Here is a 27,667-nt window from a genome sequence, read left to right as displayed (position 1 = left end):
ACTGGGGATTGAACTTGGGACCTTGCATTTGTGAGGCAGGAGGCAGAACCACTGAGCCAAATCCCTGGCCTCAGTTTCTGTTTTTTGTATCAATCATCTTAATGAGTGTGAAACGGTATCTCACTGTGATTTTTGACTTGCATTTCCCTAATAATTAGTAATATTGAACATCTTTTCATGTACTTACTGGTCATATGTATATTTTCTTTGGAGAAATGTCTTTCTGTTTTGTTGATTTGTAAGATTACCTCATGTATTCTAACAATCTCTTGATCAGATATATGACTTGCCAATATTTTTTCCCATTCTATGGACTGAATTTTCATTCTGTTGATAATATCCTTTGATGTATAAACACTTGATTGTATGAATAAAACAAATGAGGATAATGTTTTAGGAAAAGCTTTTAGTCTTTCACCATTCAGTATGATGTTAAGCTGTTATTTCCTTCAATTAGCTTTTTTATGTTTTATCTTATGGATATTTTTAAAAGACTACACTGAATGGAATAACTGATTGTGTGTTAGCCAAATTGGGACAAATTACTTACCTCTCTGGATTTAAATGTCATTTTAAAAATAAGGATGTTGAATTAGATTTGGGGATCTCAAACTTTAATTGTGTTTTGAAACCATGTCGGTAGGCTGTTGAAAATATTTTAACTGTACGTCTGTGTGGGGTCCAGCGATTTGCATTGTTGTAAGTCTTGGTAATTTTGACATGGATGAGTTCATTCTCTAGGACCACTCCTGGCCCTACAATTCTGTGAAGTATCCTCGAGTAAGAAGTGATTGGATGCTCACCAGAGCAGGTGAAATATGGCTATGGGCTGTTGAGTTAGGGATCCTTTGTTATGCCCAGCAATACCTGCATTTGTGGAGTACCTTGCTTCTGAGATTTGGACAAGTTGGATACAGAATAGGAATTATAAGTGTGGGTGCTTGTTATTTAAAAATGAAAAGAGTAGTTGGCTTCATGAGTGGTTGGTGTGCGGTGATTCAAGGAGAAAAGAGTTATTGAAAAACAAGTAGAGAAGGGGCTAAGGAACAATTTTCAATAGAAGAGCTGCTAGCTGGATCACACTGCCCCTGGTTTATCACTAAGACGCCCCTGCAAGGCAGTTTCTGGTGAGGAAATTCAGAGCAGTGTTGAGAAACCAAAGTGAAGAAATGATGAACAGATGAAAAACTGATGACCAATTTGTATAACTTACACGTGTAAAATTAGTGTAAATATCTTGTGTAAAACGAGTGGTTACTCTGATATATTTATCTACATGAGCTAAAAATTCAGAGTTCGTAAAAGTATAAAATGAACAGCAAGTCTCTTTCCTAGCACTCATAAAAGGCTGCCGAATTTCTGTTTTTAGTTCTTGGAACATTGAATAATTTACCTCTGCCCTATTTTTAGATTTCCATCAACCTAAGATATTATCTTTTGCCTTCTGCTGTGAAAGGTGAATATGTCACACTATGGCAAACTCCTTCATTTTCTTCTTCTACATCCTTACTTTTACTATTTATATATTATGAATTTTCTGTTGCTTTAGCAGTCATTTTATGGCTAATATGGCCATGAGGAGATCGGTTAGGAGGGGACCATGGATGTCCAGGGTAGAGCTAATGTGGTGTCTGAGGAATTGCAGGGAGGGACGTAGCCTGGGGATGTGTCCGAGGAAAGAGTTGAAGAAGGCCCAGCCTGCTCAGCTTCCAAGGGTGGCCTGACCTCTCTGTGGGCGGTGATGAGTCCCTTGGCCCTTCCCTGGGGAAGGTCCTGATGAGATGGAAATGTGGGAGCCATCAGCAAGCACATGACACTTAGAGGCTGAGAGTGTCACCCATGGAGAGGATTATTCAAATTGGGGAACGACAGCTTAGTAACTTCCAAACAGAGACCACATACTAACTTATTCTTTCTCATTTCTTGCTGTTTAAATTACAGTTGTTTTCTTTTGAGTCATCAAATGACATTTCAGAAAATAACAGGAAGCTGCCACTTTGGGAAGAAAGAAAGTAATATTAAGTATCCTTATGAGAGATCAAAGCTTTGGACTGTGTGGATAATTGTATTCTTTATTATGTTTTGATGAATATGAGTAAGCTTATTTGGCAGATTTAGACCTGTAGTTTAATTTGGGGGACTCTATGGGTATAAATTTTGAAAAATCTGCTTCTTCTCAGGTAGATTACATTTAACTATTGAAGGAACCAGACTCCCCTTTTCTGTTTGTGCCACTTGCTTCCTGCTGTTTTGTTTCAAGGGCTTTGGTGATAGCTGCAAATGATCTTTGAAAATAAAGTTGAATAAATTTTATGTAATGGCAGCATATCCAGAGGAATCCAAATGCAAGTAGCTCCTGTGGATATAGAGCAGAGTTTCTCAACCAGGGACAGTTTGGACCCCCAGAAGACTTTTGTCAATGTCTGGAAATACTTTCCGTTGTCACAACTGGAGATGGGATGCTACTGGCATCTTGTGGGTAGAGGCTAGGGACGCTGCCGAACATAGCACAATGCACATGCTCAGGACAGGCCCCCACATCAAAGGGATTCTAGCCTCAAATGTCAGTGGTGCTGAAGGTGAGAAACTCAATGTGCAAACCTGGAAGTTAGGAAAGTGGGAACTGTTATCTTTCTGTCATTTAACACTGTTTTCTGTATTACATTCATGTTCTCACTGAGCCTTGAGGTAATACTACAATATTCTTGTAGATCCTACAATTTTTATTTTGTAGGAAGCTTGCTAATGTAGTGTTCATTGAAATGAAAGCCAGGAAGAAAAGAGTGTGCTAGAAGTTTTCATATAAATGGGATTTTTAAAATCCTTTGGCCAAGATAAAAGTGTTAAATTTATTATAGTTTTCTATCTTTGGAAAAATACTCATGCTAAGTAGTTTTTAGTTGGGACTACTTATCAAATATTAATGGCATGATGTGCTCTGTAATTATGACTAAATACTGCCCTGATGCAGTTATTTGCTTACTTCAGTTAATAAATATATCACCTGAAATAACTACAATTGAAATAATTAAAAATTGTAAAAATTGCTTAATTTCTTTCTTATTCTTTGACATTTTAAAAGTATTTTGAAGCATTGTGACTTAAAAAAGATATTCAAGGAAAATTTCTTTCCTGTCATTTACTTACTTATATAGAAACCCAGGGAACAAATGTAGGAAAGGAGAGATTTTTAAAATAATATTGGAGAGTGTTTTTGTTCCTGTATTTCATGAGATAAATTTTACTATATTAGTAAGAGACTTTGATAAACTTACATTAATTAGGATGTGAGATATAACTTAATTTCTGTGACTTAAGGTCAGGCCCTTGAAATGAAAGATACAGATAGTAAATTATAATCAATAAGTGTATACTTATTTATTTATTTATTTTATTTATTTTTATTTTTTATTTTTATTTTTTGGTACCGGGGATCGAACTCGGGACCTTGCACTTGTGAGTCAGGCGCTGGAACCACTGAGCTAAATCCCCGGCCCTACCTTTTTATTTTTAATTCTTTTTGTTACTGAGTCTTGGACCCAGAGACTTTCAAATTTTTTTATTTTTTATTTTGAGCCAGGGTCTTGCTAGGTTACTAAGGGTGGGCTTGAATTTTTAATCTTTTTGCCCCAGCCTTCCAGAGTGCTCAGATTATAGATGTGTACCACCACACCCAGCTGTATACCTTTAAAAAAACTCTTAAAGGGGCCGGGGATTTAGCTCAGTGGTTCCGGCGCCTGCCTTGCAAGTTCAAGGTCCTGAGTTCAATCCCCGGTACCAAAAAAAAACACAACTCTTAAAATGGAGTATATTACAATGTATGACTAAAAAATGACAAGTTTGAAATACTAAAAGCAGTTAGTAGAGCATAACTTCTAAAATATGGAAATGGATTTTCAGCAAAACAGTTCAATATTGTATTATTTCTTAGGAATATTTGACATGTATACATATGTACAGATGATCCATGTGATTTGTAGAAGTGCCATTTGCTGATCATTCTTACGTGATCTTTAACATGTATGTATAAGACACTTGAAAATGACAGGCTTGGACTTGAATTCTTTTGGGAGATTTTGTAGGGTGTAGTATCTTTTGGATTCCAAAGTGACACTGTTCTAGTTGAAAGTGTTGATTTAAAAACGTAGTGAATGGATTGTTTTATACTAACTTCTGTAATTTTTCTCTTTTATCTTAGTTTTGTCATTTAAATTCTAGCTATATCAGACATTAAGTTTTCTGCTGAATTTACTCTTTTCTTAGTTCTTTCTGGGTTTTTTTGTATCTGCAATATTCATTCATTCATGTTCATAATCATTTACACTTGTTTGTTACTCCTTACTTTACTTAATCTTACAATGAACATTAATTAAAAGATGTATCTTTCACTAATACCAAGGATACTTGCCTTATAACTGACTGCCTGCTTTAGATCTCCACTTGCATATCTACTGTGCATATCAAATATAGAAGGTCCAAAAAGGGCCCTGAGTACCTACACCTCCTCCTCCTCCTGCAGTATTGTCCTGCTCACTAATTTGCTTTCTCCTTTTGGTTATTCTGGCTAAACATTTTGGAGTTTGCTGTGTCACCTCTATTTTATCCATAGCTCATATCAAATGTATAAGCAACTCCCCTTGACTGTGGTCACTGTCTACCCAGGATTTGACCACTTCTCATCAGCTTCAGTGTTAGCATCCAAGTCCAATTCACTGTCACCTCCCACCTGGATTAGTGCAGCAGCCTCTGATTGGACCCTCTGCTGTTTTCCTTGCCAACTCTCTAGTTCACATCTTTAGTTCATTGGCAACACCATAGTCTCGAGTGAACTTTTGATCATGGAGACCTGATCTTGTTACTCCTCAGTGACCTCCTATTTTGTTAAATGTGCAGGCATGGTTCTTATGGTGGCCTAAAGATCTGAAGGGACTCCTCATTAGTTCTCTGACTTCACTGTCTGTCACTCTCCTTGAGCCAAACTGGCCTGATTGCTATTCTTTTTTTTTTTTTTTAAGAGCAGGAAAAATTTATTGGGAGAAAGAAAGCTTCTGCCTAAGAGAGACATAAGGAGGACTGGAAAGTGAGTTGCCCACCCACCCCACTTTTCAAAGATGTTTTATACAGGAAAGCCATGTGGTGAGCCAATTAATTACAAAGTGGGACAAAACTATAAGACCCAATGAAAATTTACAAGGTGGGCATGAGGTGGGACAAGACCATGACCAACCAATAAGATTATGAGTACAGTCACTGAGGTATTATTGATTAAATAGGGGTCAAATGGGGGAGCAAGTCATGTAGCAGGCATAAAAGGATTTTCAGTAAGGGTGAGGGTCAGGGATATTTCCTGGAGAGGCTGGGTTAAGACCTTGACCTCCCCCCTCCCAGGTGATTGATACCTATTTAGAATATCACTGATTGCTATTCTTTGACATACTGAATCTTCCTCTGCTTTAGGGCTTTCATGTCTTCCTAGAATTCTCTATCCCCAGGTATCCACAGGGCTTCTCCTTTGCTTGCCAGTCCTGCTCAAATGCCATCTTTCAGAGAGTCTTTCTCTAATCATCTTATTTAAAATTGTCACCATTCTGTACCACACACTGTGTAACTCCCTTTGCCACTTATCTGCTTTAATCTTTTAATCTGTAACACTTATCACTTGCTTTAAATTTATTTGTTGGTTTTATAACTTCCCCATCCTTAAAATGCATATTAAAATGCAGACTCTAGAAAACAAGAGCTTCTGCTTGAAACCATAGGAACATGTATTTGTTGAGTAAATAAATGATTTTATATATGATATTGAAGCCAATGAGATAGTATATAATCTGAAGGAACTGATATATTTCAAAGTACTCTTTTTTTTATTTTGAAGGCTTTCAAGGCCTTCAAAATTCCATGTAATTTCTTGGTTCTCATTTGGAAATAAAATGTTTTGATAAATGTAAACATTAGTTCATAAGACTATCATTTGCTACTAAAATAAATACAATTTTCTATATATTTGATATTCTACATGTTAAAGATTTATGTGAATATAGGTTGAATAGTTGGTATTTTGTGTAGAAATTGCGTGTTAGAGAACATGAAGTCATATTGATATTAGCTTTCCATACCTAACTTTGGGTGAAGTACATGCACTCCATATTATATTTGCTTTGAATAAATTATTACACCGGGTAATTTTGAGCCTCTGTGTCTAAGAACTGGCCTTAAGAGTGTTACTTAGTAGGACTGTTGGCACCTGCATTTTTGTAAAATGGGGAAGTCCATTTTTAAAGTTACTCTTTCCATCTAAAGGGGACAGAATGCAACCCATCTGTGATCACGTATAAGGTCAGAATTGAGAGCAAACAGCAGACCACACTCAGCTGAGGATCAGAGAACATACAGCTCTTTAAATCTATAGGGCCTGTAGACAAAAGGGTCTTTCCCCCATAACACATAGCTCAGGATGTGCATCTTGCAAAGACTGGTCATGAAAGCAAAGACCTCTTAGGAGGTCAAATAGTGAACTATGATCATTGTTATAAGCAGAGCCTGAAAAAATTTCTGCAAAAGAAAAAGCAGTCTGGTGTAAAGTTTCCAACAAAAATCACTGGGCAGAAACAGTATGAGATCTACCTGCGGGGATCAGTTGAATCAAGGATTTCAAGAAAAGAGAGGTCCAGCCTGGACAGGTTTGCTTAGCTTCCCACGGTTACATGTTTTCAGCAGTTTCTTAGTGAGGGGGAAATGGGAATTAGTATTTGTCTCTACTCTGTATCATTTATGGTTTGCTAGAACCCACAGTACTCAAGTGAACTGTTTTATTACTGGACCGTAATTGTCATTTTGTATCAGACTCATTCATTCTTAATTTATCCTCATGTGGTCCTCATGAAGACCCAAGTTAAAGAACCTTCCTTCGCCCTGGAAGGATTTTTAAATTGATCTGATTCCACCAGGTTGTTGTAACCAATATTCCAACCATCAGGGTAGATTAGGCTCCTCAGGGAGTTCTCCTTTATCTTTCAGGACAGTATTATCATTGTATAAGCAATTTTTTTTTAAAAAAGGTTGGATCATGAGTTGCAGACATTAGGCGTAGAGGTTGATGTCTTTCGCTTTCTAAAACTTATGCCCTATTCTTTTTTTTTCCTTTTCTTTTTTTGGTACCCTGAATCAAACTTGGGACCTTGTGCTTGCAAGGCAGGCAGTGGAACCACTGAGCTAAATCCCCAGCTCTGCCCTATTCTTTTTTTTATTGAAATTTATTTTACAGTGTTCAGTAATTCTGACAGAAGTTAGCAGAGAGAGAAGGTCTCATTGGAGGTAAGGAGTTGGAAGATGTAGGAATTGATGAGAAAGAACAAGGTGAATCACACCTCAGCTACTAGATTATTGCATCAGATTAAATGTTACTATTCAGGAAAGGAGCACAAAGAAACTGCTTCCATGGTAACTGTTGTCATAGTTGTATTCTTACTTGTCTTTCAGAAAAGTATGTGAAAGCTAAGAATACAGCTCTAGTGATACTTGTAATGCATTACTCATTTTTTAATAGTAAGTGCTTCCAAGGCCTGTGATTTGGCACTGTCAGTTTCATATCTGGGAAAGATTAATTACCAAAGGTAAATGCGTAGAAGATGTTTAATGTAAATGTCCAAAGATGCTTCGTCAGTCAAAGTACATTGTTTAGAATCCTCTAGGTTTACTCTGTAATCAGTGAGGAAAACCTTTGTACTCCCCTGCCCGCTATCTATAATATTAAATGTAGCTCCTCAAATTTGGCTTCTCTTCTTTAAAATTTAAAAAATTAAAAAAATTAGCACAGCTGACTCATGATTTATTTACTGCAATTTCTATTTGGATCATCAATGCCTGAGTTCTTCCTTCTCTTCAGCCTGACCTTTTGTCTGAATCAGACTTAAAGAGCATTTCAGACCGTGGGTTGGTAAGAAAAGGGAGAGTGATAAATTGGAATCTCTGGAAAATTGGTTAATTTAGAAAAGAGCCTTTGCTGAAGATTTGTCAGAAGTTTCACAAATCCATAAAGCCATGGTTTCCTTTTTTCCCCTGTATCATCAGATTCGGTAATTAATTATTGGCTAGGTTTCTTTCAGAGTTGAAGTCCCATCTTTCTTGGCTAGATTTGTACAGAGAGCAAAGTCAAACTATGACCTGCTTCCTTTTTTGGGAGGTGCTGATCTGTGGCCTGTGAACTGAATGTGCTTGGCTGATGTTTTAGTCTTGTTTCTGTAATATTTCTCAAAGGACACGACTTATGCACCTAGTTTAAGCCCAAAGCTTGCTTAACAAAATACATCAGCATTTTTGGGTGTGTGTGAGTGCATACCGCTTACTGATCTCAGGAAAGGTTTTATTTTGTGATAAACTGTCACCTTTATTTCTCACCACAATCTAAATTTCAGTTAACACTCCAGAATGGAAAGCATCCTGTGTTTTATTTTAGAAGCATGTTTCTGATGCATCTATTTATTAGTAAACACTTAGAAACACTTTGTAATTTCCTCTTATTAAATCAGTCCGAGAACTCTCTCAATTTTGTTTCGCTTTAAACACTGAGAGAAACTTTCCCATACACTATTGTCAGCCCTCTCCAACCCCTGGAATTTTCCCTCCTCAAATTCAAAAGCACTTGTTGTCCATACTCCAAATTTAATAATTAATCATGCATAAACAATATGTGGCATTTTTTCAAATAACATTTACTATTATTATTTAATTGGTGATTATATTTTCTTTTTTTTGGTACTGGGGATCGAACTCAGGTCCTTCTGCTTTCGAGGCAGGCGGCAGAACCACTGAGCTAAATCCCCAGCCCGGTGATTATATTTTCATTCTTGGTCCTTTCTCATTTCATTTCTCCAACCAGATAATGAACTTTTTGATATGAATCCTAATTCTCCTATATCTTTCATCTGCCACAGTAGCTCACACAAGGGGTAGCTATTCAATGCAGATTTGTTAATGAGTTAACCTATAATACTGTGAGTTGGAACATACCAGAAGGAAATGTGATGATATTCTCCTGCATGAGCCACCTATTTAAATGCAGCTTGACAAGAATGTTCAGAACTTAGCTTAATTTGCCAAACTGCTTTCATGTTACATTTGCAGATGTTTAATTTCTCAGGAAAATGATTCATATTGTTGTAAAGAAATGACAGTTTGAACAAGGTCAAAACATAATGTATAATGCTAATTAGTAATAAAAATATAACATTTGCAGTTTGCTGAGTATAAATGGACATTTAAGTTTGATAGAAGGTGGCCAGCTGTACTGGGAAAGAATTTTAAGGTAGAGCCGATACCTTTCCCAAAATGTTTATATATTCTCTTTTTTCCCCCCATTTCTCCTTCTTTGCTGTCTCTTCCTTAATTTATTGAACTCTTTCAGTCTGATCAGCCTTTTCTAGGAACTTTCTGTTACACTACTGTATATCATCACACACATCCTGGTGGTAAGCTATTATTATTCATATTTTAATGAGTAGGAAATATTGTGGCTTAGAGGTTTAAGGACTTTTGGTATGAACTTGGCACTTCTCACTGAGCTGGAGTTCTCATTTCATATTTCCTACTTTGACTATGATATTGGACAAAAACATCACTTTACCTTTTGTGCCTTTTAAATATGGTTATTTCTTTTTTTTTGGTACTAGGGATCGAACTCAGGACCTTGTGCTTTTGAGGCAGGCACTGGAAGCACTGAGTTAAATCCCCGGCCCTAAATATGGTTTTCTTTTATAAAAGGGTAAAAAATGTTTATTATAACAACTTCACAGGTGATGTCTTGTTTTTTGTAGACACGACAGATGATTAAAACATTATAAAACAGCATTATTTTTTATAACAAAAGTTTATGTAATCATCAATGTGCTAACTTTGAATAAGGGATGAGAACCTGATTACAGTTAAAAATGGTGTGTTGATATTTCCCTGTGGGCTTAAAACTCCCAAGATATATTCATTTATTTGGATTTTTGCATTATGCAGATCCACAAGCTGCAGTTTTTGTTTCTTAGTTATCTACCGAAGTCAGTACAATCTAATGTGACTTAACTTAACTCAAACTTATGTCAATTTTAACTGAGAGTTTATGAGTATTTAATTAACTCCGTTGCTGGAGACTGTGTCTCCTGATTTTTTTTTGGTACCGGGGGTTGAACTTGGGTCCTTGGGCTTGCGCAGCAGGCGGCGAAACCACTGAGCTAAATCCCCGGCCCTCTCCTGCTTTTTTATATGAAAAGAAAAACATATCGAGCAGCCACGTTGCCAGAGTCTTCCCACAGGGAAGTGTCCTACGACATCATTAGTGCAATCCATTACAATTAAGGTGGGCACCTTCTAGCCTCTGACTAGCTGACTGTGCTTCCTTCCATCTTGTGAGTTAGTGATGTCCCAATCTGTCTTCTCTAAAACATCATAAAATGTCTTTATTCTCAAAAGAAGGTGATGAGGATCTCCCCCCACCCCCGTTCTTAACATTGTCTTTTATTGGCTTCTAGGCCATTGGACTCTCCTGATTTTTCTCCTACTTTTGGGGCTGCTGTTCAGTCTCCTTCGCTGTATTATTCTTTAAAGAAGGTGGTGACGTTCTGGGAACTTTTCCCACAATATTTAAAGACTGTGGAATAGAAACTCTTGGAGGGCCTATAAAGCCGTAAGAACAATAAGAACAAAAAACAAAGAGCCATATGCAATCAAAAAGCAAGAGAGAATATTCCAGAAAAAATTGCTGCATACACACACACACACACACACACACACACATTGCACACATACATGTATCCAGTACTTATGAACTATAGAATCAAAACTGTTATAATAGCGGCACTCCGAGGAAGACTAGACCGCGCAGTATCCGGCGGGAGTGGCAGCTGAGGGCGGCGGTGGCAGTGGAGGCGGCGGCGCCTGCCTTGGACTTGTAACCTTAAAATATGCTGGAGTCCTATGTAACCCCAATTTGAATGAGCTGTGTGAATTTAAAAATTAAAATTTAAAGCCTTCAGACCTACAGCTTTCACTGTGGGGTGGAGACGTGGTTCGCAGCAAGCTCAAGTTAAAGTTAGATGTGCTGGAAAAGGAGCTGAAATTACCATTCACTTTTTTAAGTGGACATATTCATGAATTAGGATTCACGTACATGGACAAAACTAGGTTCAGCACCAGTGGTAATCACTATCAATACAATGGAATGCATTTTGAAACTTAAAAGATGGAATACAGCAGGGATCGAATGCGGGACCTTGCGCTTGCGAGGCAGGCGGCAGAACCACTGAGCTAAATTCCCTGCCCCCTTATCTACTTTTTACGTACCTATTAAAGTAATATTATTTATAGACAGGTGTTTTTAAATTTGAGTAAAACATTTAAAGGTTGTTTTCATTCAAATTTTTCTTAGTCATAGCCTTTTTAGACATCATATAAGATGGCTTATTACCTATAATCCAGAATAGAAATGAGGCCTTATTCAGGCTAATTTTTATATTAATATTTTTGAATTTTTGGAATGGACTTGTATGCATTCTTAGGTACATGGCGTTTCTAAATTAGAAAAATTCTGAGGGTTTTTTTGGGGGGGAAGATAAAAATACATTAGCAACACCAGATTTCATTGTTGTTTTTGAACTTTTGGTATCAGAAACTGGTTATTTCAGATATTTCTTCTCTGATTCATATTACATTTTCTTTCTTTCTTTCTTTCTTTCTTTCTTTCTTTCTTTCTTTCTTTCTTTCTTTCTTTCTTTCTTTCTTTCTTTTTTTCTTTCATTTTTGGGCAAAGGTATATTACTGGTTTTGAGAAATAATCTGCCACAAATTTTCTAGTCTAAGAAGCGAATAGGTCAGGACAGCAGCATTTTGTGAAAAATGCTTTCACTATCATCTTGTAGAAAAGTAGTGCGTTTGTTATTCATTTTTATTCCTTTTTCCTTAGCACACATTTAACATTTACCTTTCATTTTTAAGTCAATTGATAAGTATTCTTAACATAACTATTTCATAAGAACCATAAGACAATTTTAGTGTGTCCTAAATATAACTTTAATATGTATGAAATTAAGGTTATTTATGAGCTACTATAATTATTTCCTGTTTTAAATAGATATTTTCTTGTATCAACCCATTGCACTTACAATTTTTTTTCAGTTTATGAGATCTTTGATTCCAAGCTTGTATTATCCAGTTTAACTTTTTTTTAAATAGCAGAACATTTATTGGTACATTTTAGGCATACATAATGATAACACTCATTATAGGGTATCCAGTTTAACTTAAATATTGTGACTTCTGGAAATAAGCAGACCAAAATTATATTCCTATGAAAATTTATTTTGAAAACATTCAGTATTTGAGAGATTGATTTAGAATCTGTAGTTATATTGCAACAAGGTTTTATTTTACATTTACATTTGGTGATATTTAAATGGTTATTTAATCATCATCTGTTATTGGAATTTAATATATTTTTTAAAAGTCTGGATTTGGTTATATCACCTATGTAGTGCTCCATGTTAAAAAAAAAAAAAAAGAAAACAATCCAGACACTTAGAATTTTTTTCACTGGGAAGGTGGAAGTTTCAAGGCTAGATGTTCTATAAGAAACACATTTTAAAATAGACAAATTACAAGTAATTATAGAGGCTGCTGAAAAAGATTTGTAACACATGACTTAATGCAATCTAGAACTAATATTTGATATTGGCCAAGCAGATGGCTACTGCAAGAATGATCAGATTTCCTGCTTGCATGGTATTTCCTGCTTGCATGAACTTGAATTTTGTGGTGTGTAGAACAAAAGGTCAAGTGTCATGAATATAAAGTACTCTGAAAACAAGTACTTTTTACTGATGTTTAAAATTTTGGAGTAGAAAGGAGTTTTGAAAATTGCATTTGACATTTGGACAAATTACTTAGCAGTGTATGCCCCTGGAGAATAATACTCAAGTTTATATAGTGATTGGAATTAAATTTTGAGTAAAAACATTACAGATGAAACACATTTTTTTTGGGGGGGTACTGGGGATCGAACTCGGAACCTTGCGCTTACAAGGCAGGCACCTGAACCACTGAGCTAAATCCCTGGCCCTAGATGAAACACATTTTAAAATATGTATTTTACTTTCAAAATTTGTCTTGATTACCATACTGTGGAATTAAGATAAAATTATGCATGTAGTAGTAAAGTTGAATAGCTCTATAATTATCTGAAGTTTTTACAGATATACAGATGTTGAAAAAACTTAATTTTCTAAAAAAATTGGGGTGAAATGGTAGCTTAAGTGAAGGAGCCTTTTAGAATTACAGATCTCTATGAATAAGGAAAAAATATTAGCAGTAATATTGGGGACTATGTTAAAATAATGATTAAAAGCAATAAGAGGTTCAGTTCAGATCATTAGAAGAATATAAACTTGCTAAATGCCTTGGTAAGAAGGTATGGGCAGGGCCGGGGATTTAGCTCAGTGGTTTAGCTGACTGCTGTTCAAGTGCAAGGACCTGAGTTTGATCCCCGGTACCAAAAAAAAAAGAAGGTATGGGCAGTTTGTAATATTGAAGCTACTTTTACCAACATTTACTGATTGGCTAATTCGTAATTCACTGGAAAACATTGCTAAGATATTTATATAATTTTAGCAAAGGACACTTAGAAAAAGAGATTGGCAGTGCTAAATTGTGACTCTCGTGATTATGATTATAACATGCTGCCTTCACTTGTCTTTGTAATCTGTTTTAATTTCAGAGATTTTTGGAGTGAGAAAGTTACCAAATTGTCTTAGGTAAAATAAAGGCCACCTTGATAATTCACTCGGAATTATTTTTAATATTTTAAAATTTTATATACTATTTCTTAACTATTTGCTGTTTTCTGAGTCATGTCTCTGTTAGCCATTGTCCACACCTTTAGATCCACAAGTCACAAAGATTTTTATCATTCTTTGTCAGCAGGTTTCATATTTTACATTTACGTTTGTTTTCTATTTTTAGTTAATTTTAGTATCTGATATTAACTTTAGGTTGAGGGTTTTTTTTTTTTTTTTTGCTATGACCTTCATTTGTTCTAGAACCATTTGCTGAACAGGTTGTTCTTCCACCACTGAATTGCTTTTGAACCTTTGTCCAAAACGAATTGAGCATATTTATCCAGGTTGATTTTTGTGTTCTCTCTTGTGTTTCATTGATTAATATGACTATTGGTTCATCAGTGTCACACAGTCTTGATTAATGTAGCTAAGCCTTAGCATCTGAAACTGATTCTTTCCAGTTCATTTTTCTTTCTCAAAAATATTCTGCTCATTCTAAATGCAGCTTTTATCTTCCAAAATAAATTTTGATAGGGATTGCCTTAAATATACTGATGATTTAGAAGGGAATTGACATCTTTGCTATGTTGAATTTTTCAGTCTGTGAACACAGTATGCCTCTCCAGTTATTGAAATTGTTATTGATTTTATTATTACCATTTTGTGTTTTTCAGCATACAAGTACTTTATATGTTTTATTAGATTTATATCTATTTTTTTGAGCATGTACAAATATTGTGCATTTAATTTTAGAGTCCAGTAGTTCATTGTTAAGTAATAGAAATGCACTTGACTTTTTGCATTGGTGTTATATCCTGTGACTGCATATTTTATTAATTTTAGTAGCTTTCTGGCAGATACCTTTTGGATTTCCTTCATAGACAATAACATCATCTATAAATAGAGACAGTTTCATTTGTTTCCAATCTGTATGCTCTTCCACTCTTTATAAATATGTTAATATTTACACCTCTTTTCACTGACTTTGCCCATAATGCCATTGAATGTACTTTGACACAGGTCCTTAGTTAACATAATGCTTTCAGTTCAGCTAGTGAGGTGTCACAATAAGTACATTTTTGAATGTGGCTAAGGGTGCATACAGAACATTTTACTTGCATTTCAGCCTTTGTGTATTTCACAGCATCTTGTAGCATTTTGTCTGTTACAGTTTCCAACATCAAATGGCAGTGCTGGCATTCTGTCCTATTCATTTCATTCTTGCCAAGACCCTCATATGTTTTTGAACCTAGTTCTAACATTGGATCATTCTATTTGGTTGCATGGCCATTTTGCAACATTTCAACTAGTCAAATATGTACTCACATTGCTGTTTTCTTCATCCTCTGAATCAAGGAGGTCTGCATTCCCTTTGTCTGTATCAGTCAATTTTTGTTCCATTTCACTGTCACAGGATCTTTGGCTCATGTGGCCAATGTCAGAGTCATCATCATCATCATCATACACCCACACCACTCTTCTGTTATGAAAACATGTATTTTACCATAATGGATCATCTTTAGCATCCATGCATGAGTAATCTGATGATTCACTTTTGACCTCCAAAACTTGCAAATCTGGTTTTTCATGTGTCATTGTACTTAATTTTGGCTACTTCTACAAGAAAAATAAAAAAAACTTTTAAAAACAAGCAAATAAACAAAAAATAAACAAACAAAAAAACTATTATAATAATGGTGAGGGATATAAAAATAAAAAGATCCTGCAATTTCTTTAATAATCAATTTTTGGCCTGTTTTACTTTTTCATGATTCCTTTGAGCAGTGAAGTCAGTTAATCCTGGCATCTAACTCTTGGGACCACGTATTGATCTCTCTAGCACTGTCTTTCCTAGAAGCCCAGAATCACAGTCCTCATTAGAAAGCCAAGTTGAATCATGGACTGGTGTTTGCTGGGTCCTGCTTGATACCCTTCAGGCAGTCACTGCTATTTGTAAAGCAGTTTTTTTTTTTTTATCACATTGGTAGAGCACTATGCACGTTTTCTTCTTTACTTGAATGAGTGTCCCCTTAAAAAGGTGGAATATATTTAAGAGCTGGGATTCTACTTGCAGAGTTTTTTCTGCTTCCCAAACCATGTGTGGTGTGGACAGCATATAAAGTAAAGGGCTATGGTGACTGATATGTAGATACCTGGTTCTCCAAATTGTTCAATTTCTACTAAATTAGATTCACTGCAATACTATTGTCTGGATTCTGGGAAAGTGTAGATTTTCCATTTCTCATTTTGAGTTCCAGTTACAGAAACACTCTAGAGAACTTACAAATCCTTCCTAAGTGGTAAAGAATACAGTACTGTGTGAATCATGGTTGCATGAAAACATGCAAATGCTCAAATACCTGCTTTTTATTTTTTTCTAAGTAAATAGTTATCTTCTTTTACTTTTATGCCCATATTAACTATTATAGATTAAAAATATCAGGAAAACATGAGTGTGTCTGTTCAGCTTACGCAGTGTACCTTGCACAAAGCTGAGAATGGGCAGCTGCTTGATGTCACAGCACAGCTTGATGATGAAATGCAAGGCAAGGCGTGGCTAAGGAAGTTGTCTTCTACCATTATTTACTGTGGCACCATTAGGTGTCATCTACGAGAAAGAAAGAACAGGAAAACAAAAGCGCACTGTTAGGACTTGGGACTTGTTCTTCAGCGAAGGAGGTTTGTGTACATAATTGAGTTTAACTGCTTTTGTTTATAGAGCTCCTGCAATTTCTCTGGGCCAGATTCTGAGTCAAAAGAAAAATACCAAAGTGCTAAGGCAACAGCTGTTCCCAGTTCTTCAGGGCAATAATCCTGAGTTCAGGGATGTGCTCATTCTTGTTGCTCATTCATGCTTTTTGACTATAAAATTTTGTATGCCTCCCTAGTCCCCTTATAGTGAATGCCCTTGTAAAAACAAGGCTGTTTAACAGATATCTTGTGTACATTTGCTACCGTGCACAAGATTAGGCTCGACACCCCAAGCCCTCTGGTATCCAGCCCGCCTCTTCAGATTCGTCGGCATTTCTTCTGAAATCCACTTTCCTGCAGGCCACAGTCACTTTTTATTTTTTATTTTTATTTTTTTGGCATCGAGGATTGAACTTGGGACCTTGCGCTTGTGAGGCAGGCGCCAGAACCACTAAGCTAAATCCCTGGCCCTCACAGTCACTTTCTAAAAATTAAAACTTTTTTTTTCCACTTTCATTTTTGCCTGACTTTTTTTTTTGTACCGGGGATTGAACTTGGGTCCTTGCACTCGATTCCACATTCATTTTTAACTCTATTTTCGTAAATATTTTTCTCCCTGCCCCTTTGTGCTTTCCTTCCCCACAGGTGGATTTTCATTCAGTTTTTGAGATTTTGTTCAAAGAGCCCCCTGTCAAGGTGGCCTGTGTGTGACCTTCTTTTGCTGAGTGTGGCTCAGCCTTGGCCCAGTGGCCCATTAGACACGGAGGCTGGCATCTCTCTTCTCTTTCCCGGATCCTGCTGCTCCTGGGAGGGCAGGAGCTGCGTCCCAACCATTTTATTTTTATTAGTCCATGTTTGCAGTACATGTATTTTCCAGTCATCTAGAGGAGTGGGAACATGCACACAATACAACTTACTTTCTTTTTTTTAATCCCTTTCTCCATCCTTCCCCATTTCTCCCTCCTCCTCAAATTCCCCTTCACGATTTTCATTCTTATCATTAATCTTAGCTCATGTTTATGGCATATAAAGTTTACATTCATTAAGGTTATTAGGTTCCTGTACATGACATGTCTTTATTCTCCTTATTCTTCTGCTCCCCCTCACCCCTTACCCTTGATCTCCTGGACCCCTTCCCACTTGCCAGAGATCCACCCCCTTGTCTCCTTCTATCCACCTATTGATCTCTTTGTTTGCCTCACTCACATGTGAAATACCATATGGTAGTTACGCTTGTGTTTCTGGTTCATTTCACTCACCATTTTATTTTCCAGGTGCATCCATTTTCCTACAAATATCTCAAATTTCTCCTTTATAGCCAAGTAGTATTCCTTTGTATATAGTTACCACATTTTCTTTACTCAGTTGTCTGCTGGTAGGTATACAGGCTGCTTCGAGGATTTAGCTGTTACAAATTGTGCTGCTATAAACATCAGTATGCATGTATCACTGTGGTATGATGTCTTAAGCTCTTTGGGATAGATACCTGGAAGGGGGATAGCCGGAACATATGGAATTTCTAATTTTAGTTCTTTGAGACATCTCTATACTGATTTCTATAATGGTTGTACTAGGTTACCTTCCCAGCCATCTTTATTCCTAAGGTGGAACTTGGTATGTGCAGGTGCTGTGAGTGAATGAAAGCACAAAAAGAAAGTCTTGTACTGTTTGCTGCTCTTTCATTAAATCCTATTAAACTGAGGCCTGTCATGTTGACTTGGTGTAAACTTACCTTAACAATTATCAAATAGTAAAAGTCCCAACAATTCTGTAAAATGAAGGTACTGGGTTTACCACCAAACTACCTTATTTTCTATGAGGTATTGTTGGTGTTTATACTTGTTTCATTGCTTATTTGCTGTAAAATGAGCCTTGTAGGGGCCAGGGATTTAGCTCAGTGGTTCCGCTGCCTGACTTGAAAGTGCAAGAACCTGAGTTTGGTCCCTGGTACCAAAAAAAAAAAAAAAAAATGAGCCTTGTGCTACATCAAGGAGGTATATTTTTCAGCTCCTTTAAGCCAGGTTGCCACCAATGAACTCTTCTCTACCATGTAATATTATTAGGAGTAAATATGCTTAAGGACCTATCTTATTCTTAGGAGACAAATTTTACGTACTTTTTATTTAAAAAGCCTTTTGGATTCGGAGTTGAACATCACCCTTATCTAAATTATTCTATCATCTATCTATCTATATCTTATCTAGCTATATCTTCATGCAAAAATTAATACTTTAAGACACAGAATGAATTAATGTTAAAGACTATGGGATATTTGTATTGCCTTATTTGAGGTTCTGTTGCAAATGATACAGACAACGCTTGACAAGATAGGTATTTCTTTCTACCTCATGCAGTTGTCTGGATGTGGGACCCCTGGACAAGTATGGTACCCCATGGTACTGCATGTTCTGTATGGTTGTTTGGAGTTTGGCTTGGTATTCCCTGGTGTTAGGATTTCAGGAACCTCTCATGGCTTTGTATTTAAAGTTTAATATTTGTTACTATTAAATTTTTATTTATTTTTTATTTTTTAGTGAAAATTTATTTTTAGTCCCACGCCTAATTGATAGTTGTGTTTGACTGGAAGAAGAAGTCATTGTGTAGTGGTATTGTTTTATGGGTTTGGCATGGTAAACTAGTCTTGATGATAAATATCTGGTGAATTACTTGAAAGTTTGGATAATAGGGGAAGGGTCATTCATCTATAACTGTTTTTAAGACCCTTGTGATATGTTCTGTGGACTCACCTATCTGGGGAGGGATGAAAGGAAAGCTCAAGTTGATGTCAGGGAGGAAAAAAATAGAGTTCCCAAAGCTTTGAGGACCAAGAGTTCATTTCCACAGTGTGTGTGAAGGAGAGCCTCATGGAAAATGATGCAACTGGGATGCCTTCAAGGGTGGGGAAGGTTTCCATAAACAGAAACAAAGAGGAGGATAAAGAGCATGCCGTGGTAGTGGGGGCAGGTGAGGTTGGAGGGTACTGGGAGGGGAAGGCACAGATGCTTGGGGGCTCCCACTGGCTGAGGAGTGCAAGCTGGGGGAAGGACGTTTGTGATTCAAGGGGCCTAGGATGTAGAGGTTGCATTTATCATTGACCTTCTTTTCCTGGTAAGATGACAAAGGAAAATTGTACCTTAGATAATACTTTGACAGCACTTCATTGATTTGTTAACTTCTACTATTAAGGTGCTTCTTTGAGGCCATCCTAATCTTTAACCTCTCATAAAGGGTTTAGATGAAATTAGCTTTGTATTTGGAATTAGGGCATCCTCATGACAGTATTTGTAACTGCATTGTTTAAGGGGAAACACTGTTTCCAGAGGGACAAGCTCTGAAGTCAGAAGACTGTGCTAACCCAAGTTACTGTCACATTGTGCTGATCATTTAGAGAAAGTTCCAACTCTGCTGAAGAGCAGAACTCTGACATGATTTTTCACTTAGGTGTGCAGAAAGAATACATTAGCTTCGTGCACCAAATAGGCTGAAATCAAGCTTTAATTAGTCCAGCTTTTGCATATTTCATCACTTTGGTAGTCCAGCAGATTATGCTCCTGATTTTTATCCCAATGGGTTCACTTTAAGGGACTGGTTGTCTTTTATTAATTCTTTTCTATATCTTGATATTCCCAGCAAAGCCATGGCAACACACCTACTCTCTTAAAAAAAAAAGCAGATTAACACAGAAAAAAGTTGATCTTGTTAAATATCTTCTTAATATGAATATAATCAGTCTTAGAGATAGGAAAGTAAGTTAAACTTCCTCCTGTGTTTTTGCATCTCTAGGCCATCCATCTGGCCCAGGCAAGCTTCCAGATTGAAGCCTTTGGCTCCAAATTCATTCTTGACCTCATACTGAACAAGTAAGTACAGAGTCATGATCCTCTTAAGAATCAGGTACAGTAAAACTTCACTTCTAAGATATTTGTTTAATCAAAATTGTGTCTCTTGTTGAAGCAACTGATTATATAGAGCACTTAAAGAAAAATATAAAATTTTAATAGTGAATTCTGTCTTTATTTCCTTTGCCTGAAAGAAAAGACATTTAACATGTTAAATATCTCAAATACACCACTTACAAGATTTAAAATGGAATAAATATTTGAAGTACTGCTAGTTAATTAAATGTTAACTATAATTATCACTATAAGAAGCATGATTAAAGTCTAATTAGACTTCAGTCTAGAGATTTCTTCCATTTTACCTTTTATAATGCAATTCAGATAACTTCTATAGGAAGAACAAAGTGAGTGATGACTTTCAAGTACCTATTTTGAGAAGGTTCTTTGTTTCATAATTTGCTCTAATATGGATTCTAAGAAATTTGGTGCTGGTGGAAATTTACCCAGTTGTTTCTATGCATGTGTTTATGTTGATATTTAAATGCTGCCTCTAAGTAGAACCAGTTGTACAGATGTTCTTGTACAAAGTGTGAACAAGAGATGTTGCCTTAATCAAGGTTGAAGAGTCTGAGGAGAGCTAGCACCAAGCCTCTCGTTAGGGAAAGAGATTTCTTGTATGTTTTTCTTTAGTTACAGAAACTTTGGTCAGTATTTTCAGCTTTCATCAGTATTTTGACCAGACTTGCATCTTGGCAAGAAAAAAAAATGCCACTTAATGCTATCTGACACCATGATGTAGGTGATTGGAGCCAATGTCTGAGGAATTGCAAAGGACTATATAGAACAACTATTAAATTTCTTGTATGCCAGATTCTGTGAGCTCTGCAGAAAAAAAATGCAGAGTCAGCTTGGGTGCTCCTTACTCAAGTGTTATTGTAGCTTTTAAGTCAGATTGATTCAGCAGAACTCAGAATTTCCTGTGTTAAAGATACTGCAGGTTTTCTTGGGTTGAGTTTTGTCTTACCATGCTATGTCAGCATGTGCCTGCCTAAGAGATTTGTCTTGCCAAATCTTAGGCTATGTTGAGTAGTAAGATACTGCTAATTTTAGTTTGCTGAAGTCTTCTGTTCTTCTAATGCTTACTGCAGTGGAGATCGTCACTCCAGGATGAACGTGATCACAGCAACCAACTCTCCAGTGTATTTTGAATATTAAATATTGAGGCCACAGCAGAGCCTCTCAGTCAAATAATAGATGACCAAGAAAGGGTCATGTGGGATGTCCAGGGGATTTAGCATTCTGAACATGTACCAGAAATTATTTATGACTAATATTTGAGATGCAGATGAATCAAGTTGAACAGCTATTATGGATCGTCCTTGCCTTGAGACATTTAGAGTGTAGTGGGAAAGGTTGATGTAGAAATGTAATTTTAGAAGAGTGTGAGGCATGTTGTGCTAGAGGTTAACATGGGATGTTACAGTAGTGCACCTGAACACACTGGGGTCACCCCTTGCAGAGGGCAAAGCCAATAACCACTGCCAGGAGAGAGAAGAGTGAAGAAAGTTTATGACTTGCAGCAAATGAGGAGAGCACTAGGCATAACTGCAAAGCAGTATCTTTCCAGACACAGGAGGCAAAGAGATTTCATTAGGAAAACGCATGCATATTTGTATTTTTTCAGATTCACTTATTTATTTTATAAGTCCTTATGAAGTTAATTATCATACATACAGATTAATACTCAGACTAACAGTCCAAAAGACACATAAAACACAGAAGGCAAGTATACTAAATCAAGGTACACTTGTAGGTGCATTGTTCATGCTGGATTACAATAACTTTTTTTCCTCTCTCTTTTTTCCTATTGTTTGCCTTCTATTTTGCACTTTATTTATATATTGGGTTTCTCATATAAGAGAAACAATGTGATATTTAAACCTGTGTGTCTAATTTACTGCGCTTAACATTATGGTCTCAAGGTGCTTCCATTTTCCTACAAATTACTCAAGTTTATCCTTTTTTATGGCAGAATAATACTCCATCGTGTATAAATACCACATTTTCTTCATCCATTCATCTGCTGATGGACATATAGGCTGCTTCCAAGATTTAGCTATTATGAATTGTACTGCCGTAAACATGGGTATGTACATATTCATATTGAAAGACTTGTCATCACATGTAAAGGTGGGCACATTCCTGAGCTTGCTCAGTTCAAGATCTTTCTTCTTCATCCATTCCATGTTCAAAAATGGCAGATGGGAACACCCCTGATATGGAGAATTTCGCATCAGAATGAGTATAAAATGAGCAAGTTTCTTCTAGGTCACCTAGAAGAGCGACTCAGCGATTCTGGATGGTTTAAACCAGTTCTTTGTAGTTTTCTGCAGAGAGCTTTATCTGAAATGAATAACTAAAAATGGTTGATCTGCAGGCTGCAGTTTCCATGGAGCTCCAGGGAGCAAAAGCCAGGGCTAAGAGTGAATGGAGAAGGCGACATGAAGATAGCAAGCACCTGCAGAGGATGTTGGGTGAGAAGACAGAGCTAGGAGGAGACATCAGGATCGAGGCCGAACTTTTCAGTATTATGGAACAAGTTGATTGATAGATTGAGCACTGGAGCTGGTAAGAGTGCGAGGTTGAAGGTACTAAAGGAGTGGAGGTGACCTGTGGAGCAGACCTGGCTCAGGACCAGAGGGAGTAAGCTGAGAGCAGGGGCGGTGCATGGTTTGGGACAGGGGAACCAGCCTGTCCACACTGCTGTGCCAGTCTTGACGGTGTGCAGAAGAAATGTCCCTCAGAAGGGCTTGGACAGCATCACCTACTGCAGGGTTGGGCTGGACAGAGAGAGAGGTTTGGTGCCAGAGGAAAATGGAGGCAGTTTGGTTGATCACTGGAAGGAATGAGTGAGGAATCTGAGCAAGGTCAAGTTAAAGAATTTGTTAGAAACTTTCGTGTGCTGTGTGTTAGTCTTCATGTCTTCCTTCCTGATGGTGTTCTTTAAAATGTCATTTTTCTTCTTAGTTTTTTTTTTTTGTTTTTGGTACCAGGGATTGAACTCAGGACCCTGCAGTTGTGAGGCAGGCACGGTGCCACTGAGCTAAATCCCTGGCCCTCTTCTTAGTTTTAATCTGGGTGCATTGTTGCTCAGTGTGTGTGTGAAGGAGGAGGACTGTAGTATGGAGCCAGGGCTCAGTGTTTGTGGAAGCACAGAGAAAGGACTGTGGGAGCGGTCATGTGGAATACTGAATACAGTGGAATAACTGGGGATCTAGTTATTGAGTATCAGGATGCAGTCCTGGGAAGAAAGAGAGGAGTGTGGGGGACGCCTGTGGAAGGGAAGGAGACAGAGGATTCTGGAAGGAAGAGTCAGCAAGTGGGAGGGAGGCCAGGAGGTCACAGCCATGTGGATCTGTCCTCTTCTGTCAGGGCAAAGTGAGAATGCAAACTGGCCTGATTCAGGGACAAGGGACTGTATTAGAGCATAAAGTGTGTTGCCCGGGTAGGGTTGGAGTCTCTAGTTGGAATGATTTATCGTGGCTGCAATTAATGTAAAGTCAGATCCATGTCAGAATAAGCTTAAAGAATCAAGAGAATGTTTAAATCACACACGGAGGAACAAAAGAACCCCTGAAGAAAGAGAGATCTGATTTCCACCACACAGTGATCATTGTCACACTGTATGGCTCAATTTTAAGTCCTCAGAGGAGAACCAGGCAAAAGTTGTATATGAAGTCTGTGGTGCAGTATGTGAAGGAAAGAGACACAAGGGTGCCACTATTAGCTAATCCATTTTGTGGCCACAGGATTGAGATGGTGGTGACCTCACCAGGTTTGGAAGGCTCACGTGTGAGGCCTGCTGTCTGTGAACTCCTGAGAGCAGAGCCTTTTCTCAGTCTGTGCTTCCACAGATGCACAGGGGCCTGGGCATGCTCTGTGCCTGTGGTTCTGGTAGGTGAGATGCTGCTGGCAATAAGGTAGATGAAGCCTATGCCACCTCCTTTAGCGCTTCATCCTGGGGCAGGAAGCAGACATTGAGCCAGCAGATAAAAACAAGGACATTGAAAAAAACGTAGCTGGCTGTGTGACGGAGAAGATCTGTGGGTGAAGACGGCCCGGGAGTAGGTGAGTGCTGGGTGTCACTGTCTGAGGGCTCCACACGCTGGGACAGCAGGACAGCTGGCATTGAGGGAGACGTGGAGTGGGTACGGAGAACAGAGGGTGACCGGAGTGCAGGGTAGCTAGAGGGTGGTGGGAGCCTGAGGAGAGAGGAGATCATGTAGGGCTATCCATGAAGAGGCCGTCATGGCGGGCAGTAAGCGTGGAAGTGACACAGGTGGATTTATATTTGATTTGGTCCAAGGTCCTAGTGTTGGCCTTAGGAGATCTTTAGTTACATTCCTCTCAGGATATTTCCTTCTTAAAATTGCGCTTTTTATTTTTCCTGTAAAATAACCATTGCTCCAAGTTTCAGAAGATTTTACAAGGATTTCTAGGTCAACAGTTTTTTGGGGGAGAGGAGGTTAAACAGTGTTTTTAATCTTTTAAGTTTTTATTGTTGAAAACTGCTTTATTGAGGTATGATTGACATCAGATCAGTAATGCTTAAGGTGTATCAGTCTGTAGAAGTCCAGCAGGTCTAGGTGGTCTGCCTTACATATCTGATTAGAATGATGTCAAAGCCTGCATTACCTATGGTTATCTTTGCTGGTGTCTTTAGTAAATGTTGGCAGTAACCATAATCAGAGCTACGTGATTGCGAGCACAGGTTCTAGAATCAAAGAGGCCTGGTTTTGAATCTGAGGCCTGCCATTCACTTTGCCATGTAATTCTGGGCAAGTTTCTTGACTTCTTACTTTCTCTCTTTTTCTCCTCTTCCTTGTCTTCCTCCACCACCATCCCCAATCACTACCACGGATACTACAAAATCCACCCCACTGAAGTGTCCTAGTCGGTGATCTTTATAATATTTCCAGAGCTATACACTTATTGCCACATAATAATTTGAGAGCATTTTCTTCACCCCCTAAAAGACATCTCCCCCAAGCCTCTGGCAGCCACCAACCTGCTTTCTGTCCTGTGGGTTTGCCTATTCTGGATATTTCTTATAAATGGACTCGTACAATGTGTAGCCTTTTGTGACTGGCCTCTTTTATTTAATGTTTTCAACCTTCATCCATCTTGCATCTAAATAATATACTATTATATGGACATATTTTTAACTGCTTAAGCTTTACTTTTCTTTCCTAAATTGTTGGTTTTTTATAAGGGTTAATGCCACAATGTGTGTTATTTATGCATGTCTTTTAATTGGAAGATTATATTCAATAAATATTTTTATTTATAATTAATTATTATTATAATAGCAAGATAGTCTTCAGACTGAGTGTTGGAGGAGTCAGCATTGAAGAAGAGTCATCCCTGTCATGTATCTTCTGACCTTGTGGGAGGGCAAAGTTTTGCACAACACTGCTAGTTTTTCTTTTGGTTTCAGTCCATGTATTTCTTCCTGACTTTAGTAAATGAGATGGGGGTGGTACATAATGTGATCTTTTCCCTCCTGAAAGTGAATCGAAGACAAAGACTGGTGATGATTTGGCAGCTCCTTGGTTGATATACATTCAGGAAAATGAGCACCATGAATTCAGGTCTCATTCTTCCACTGAGTTGAAAAATACTTGTGATATATTTGGCAGACACTTTTTTTTGTTTTGATAATGAGGATTGAACTTGGGTCCTTGTGTTTGCAGGGCAGGTGGTGCAACCACTGAGCTAAACCCCTGGCTCTTGGCAGACACTCTTAAAAGAAATGAGACCAGACTGCAGGTCATTGACTACTTAGACACTTACATTTCCTGGCCACCTAATTGTCTCCAAGGTGACTGTCCAGGCCCCCAGCATGCTGTCCTTTTTTAAAAATTTTTTTTATTAAATAACTTTATTATCAAACACACATACTTACAAAAAAATTAAAACCACTCAAAGAAGAACAATGCAAGGGGAAAAAAACTACAATAATATTCAAATACAGTAGAACTCAACCAAAACAAAACAGAAAAGCACTTAAAACATTTTTCCATATAACTTAAAAAGCATCTCAAGCACCAACAAGACACCAGAGGATGTGATTTGTTTCAGAAAGGTCCCCAAAACCAACATTGAACAAATAATGATCTGGAAAAAAAACTCCAGTTAGTTAGCAGACTCCACATAAGCCAAACTTCTCCCTAATTTAAATTTCGATACAGTCATATGACACGTGATGGAAACACAATCCGAGAAATATGTTATTAGGCTATTTCATCCATGTGTATCCTTAATTACACTTTCAGTTTCTCACACTAGAGAAACTATTTGGTATTTACACGTGTGTCCTATTTATTTCACTTAGGAGGGTGGCCTCAATATGCATCCATTTAGCTATAAATGTCTCTAGTTTCTTGTTCTTTATGACTGAGTAGCACTCCATTTTATAAAAAATGACACATCTTCTTTATGCAGTCTCCAGTTGATGGACACTTGGGCTGTTTCCAAGCTTTCGCTATTACGAACTGTGCGGCTATAAACATGGGTGCACAAATATTGCTGTGGTAAGATTCTTTTGATTCTTTTCTGAAGATACCCAGCAGGGGGATAGCTGGGTCGAATGGGACCTCTAAGCCTATTTCTTTGAGGTATCTCCATACTGATTTTCACAGTGGTTGCACCAATCTGGACTCCCACCAACAATGGAGAAGGGTTCCTTTCTTTCCACACCCCTGCCAGCATTTGTTATTAGATGATTTCTTAATAGCAGCCATTCTTTCTGGCGTGAGGTGGAATCTCAGTGTTGTTTTCATCTGCATCTCTCGAATAACCAGTGACATTGAACATTTTTTCGTATATTTATTTGCTGCTTTTACTTCTTTGTCTGAGAAATGTCTGTTCATTTCAGATGCCCATTTTTGAATTGGGTCTTTGAATTTGGAGGGTCTGATTTTTTTCATTTCTTTATATATTCTAGATAGTAGTCCATTGTCTAAGGTATAGTTGCTGAAAATTTTTTCCCACATTGTAGGTTTTCTCTTAGCTCTGTTTGTGGTTTCTCTTGCAGTGCAGAAACTTTTCAATAAGATAAGATCCCAGTTGTCGATTCTTTGTGGAAGTTCTCGTGCCACTGAGGTTTTGTTCATAAAATCTTTTCCTATACCAATATCTTCAAGAGTTCTACCTAACTTATCTTCCAGCAAAATTAGTGTTTCTGTCCTAATATTTACATCTTTAGTCCACTTTGATCTTAATTTAGAGCATGGTGATAGGCATGGGTCAAGTTTTAATATTTGG

General features: G+C 37.5%; 1 protein-coding gene across 7 annotated transcripts in view; it reads left to right on the top strand.

Moving 5' to 3' along the window:
* Adam23 (ADAM metallopeptidase domain 23) overlaps positions 1–27,667 on the top strand; it is a 227,888-nt gene that overhangs the window by 57,706 nt on the left and 142,515 nt on the right. For all 7 annotated transcript variants that reach the window (XM_087206240.1, XM_087206243.1, XM_087206242.1 and 4 more), the window contains exon 3: positions 20,286–20,362. In XM_087206240.1, the coding sequence (XP_087062366.1) occupies positions 20,286–20,362 (77 nt within the window). The remainder of the gene's footprint in view (positions 1–20,285; positions 20,363–27,667) is intronic.

This window comes from Heterocephalus glaber, unplaced genomic scaffold, assembly GCF_053883595.1.
Source record: "Heterocephalus glaber isolate CG9 unplaced genomic scaffold, H.glaber_assembly_v1.0 deba00000621, whole genome shotgun sequence".
NCBI lineage: Eukaryota > Metazoa > Chordata > Mammalia > Rodentia > Bathyergidae > Heterocephalus > Heterocephalus glaber.
Note: the sequence above shows the minus strand (reverse complement) of the source record. Positions and strands in the feature narration are given on the sequence as shown.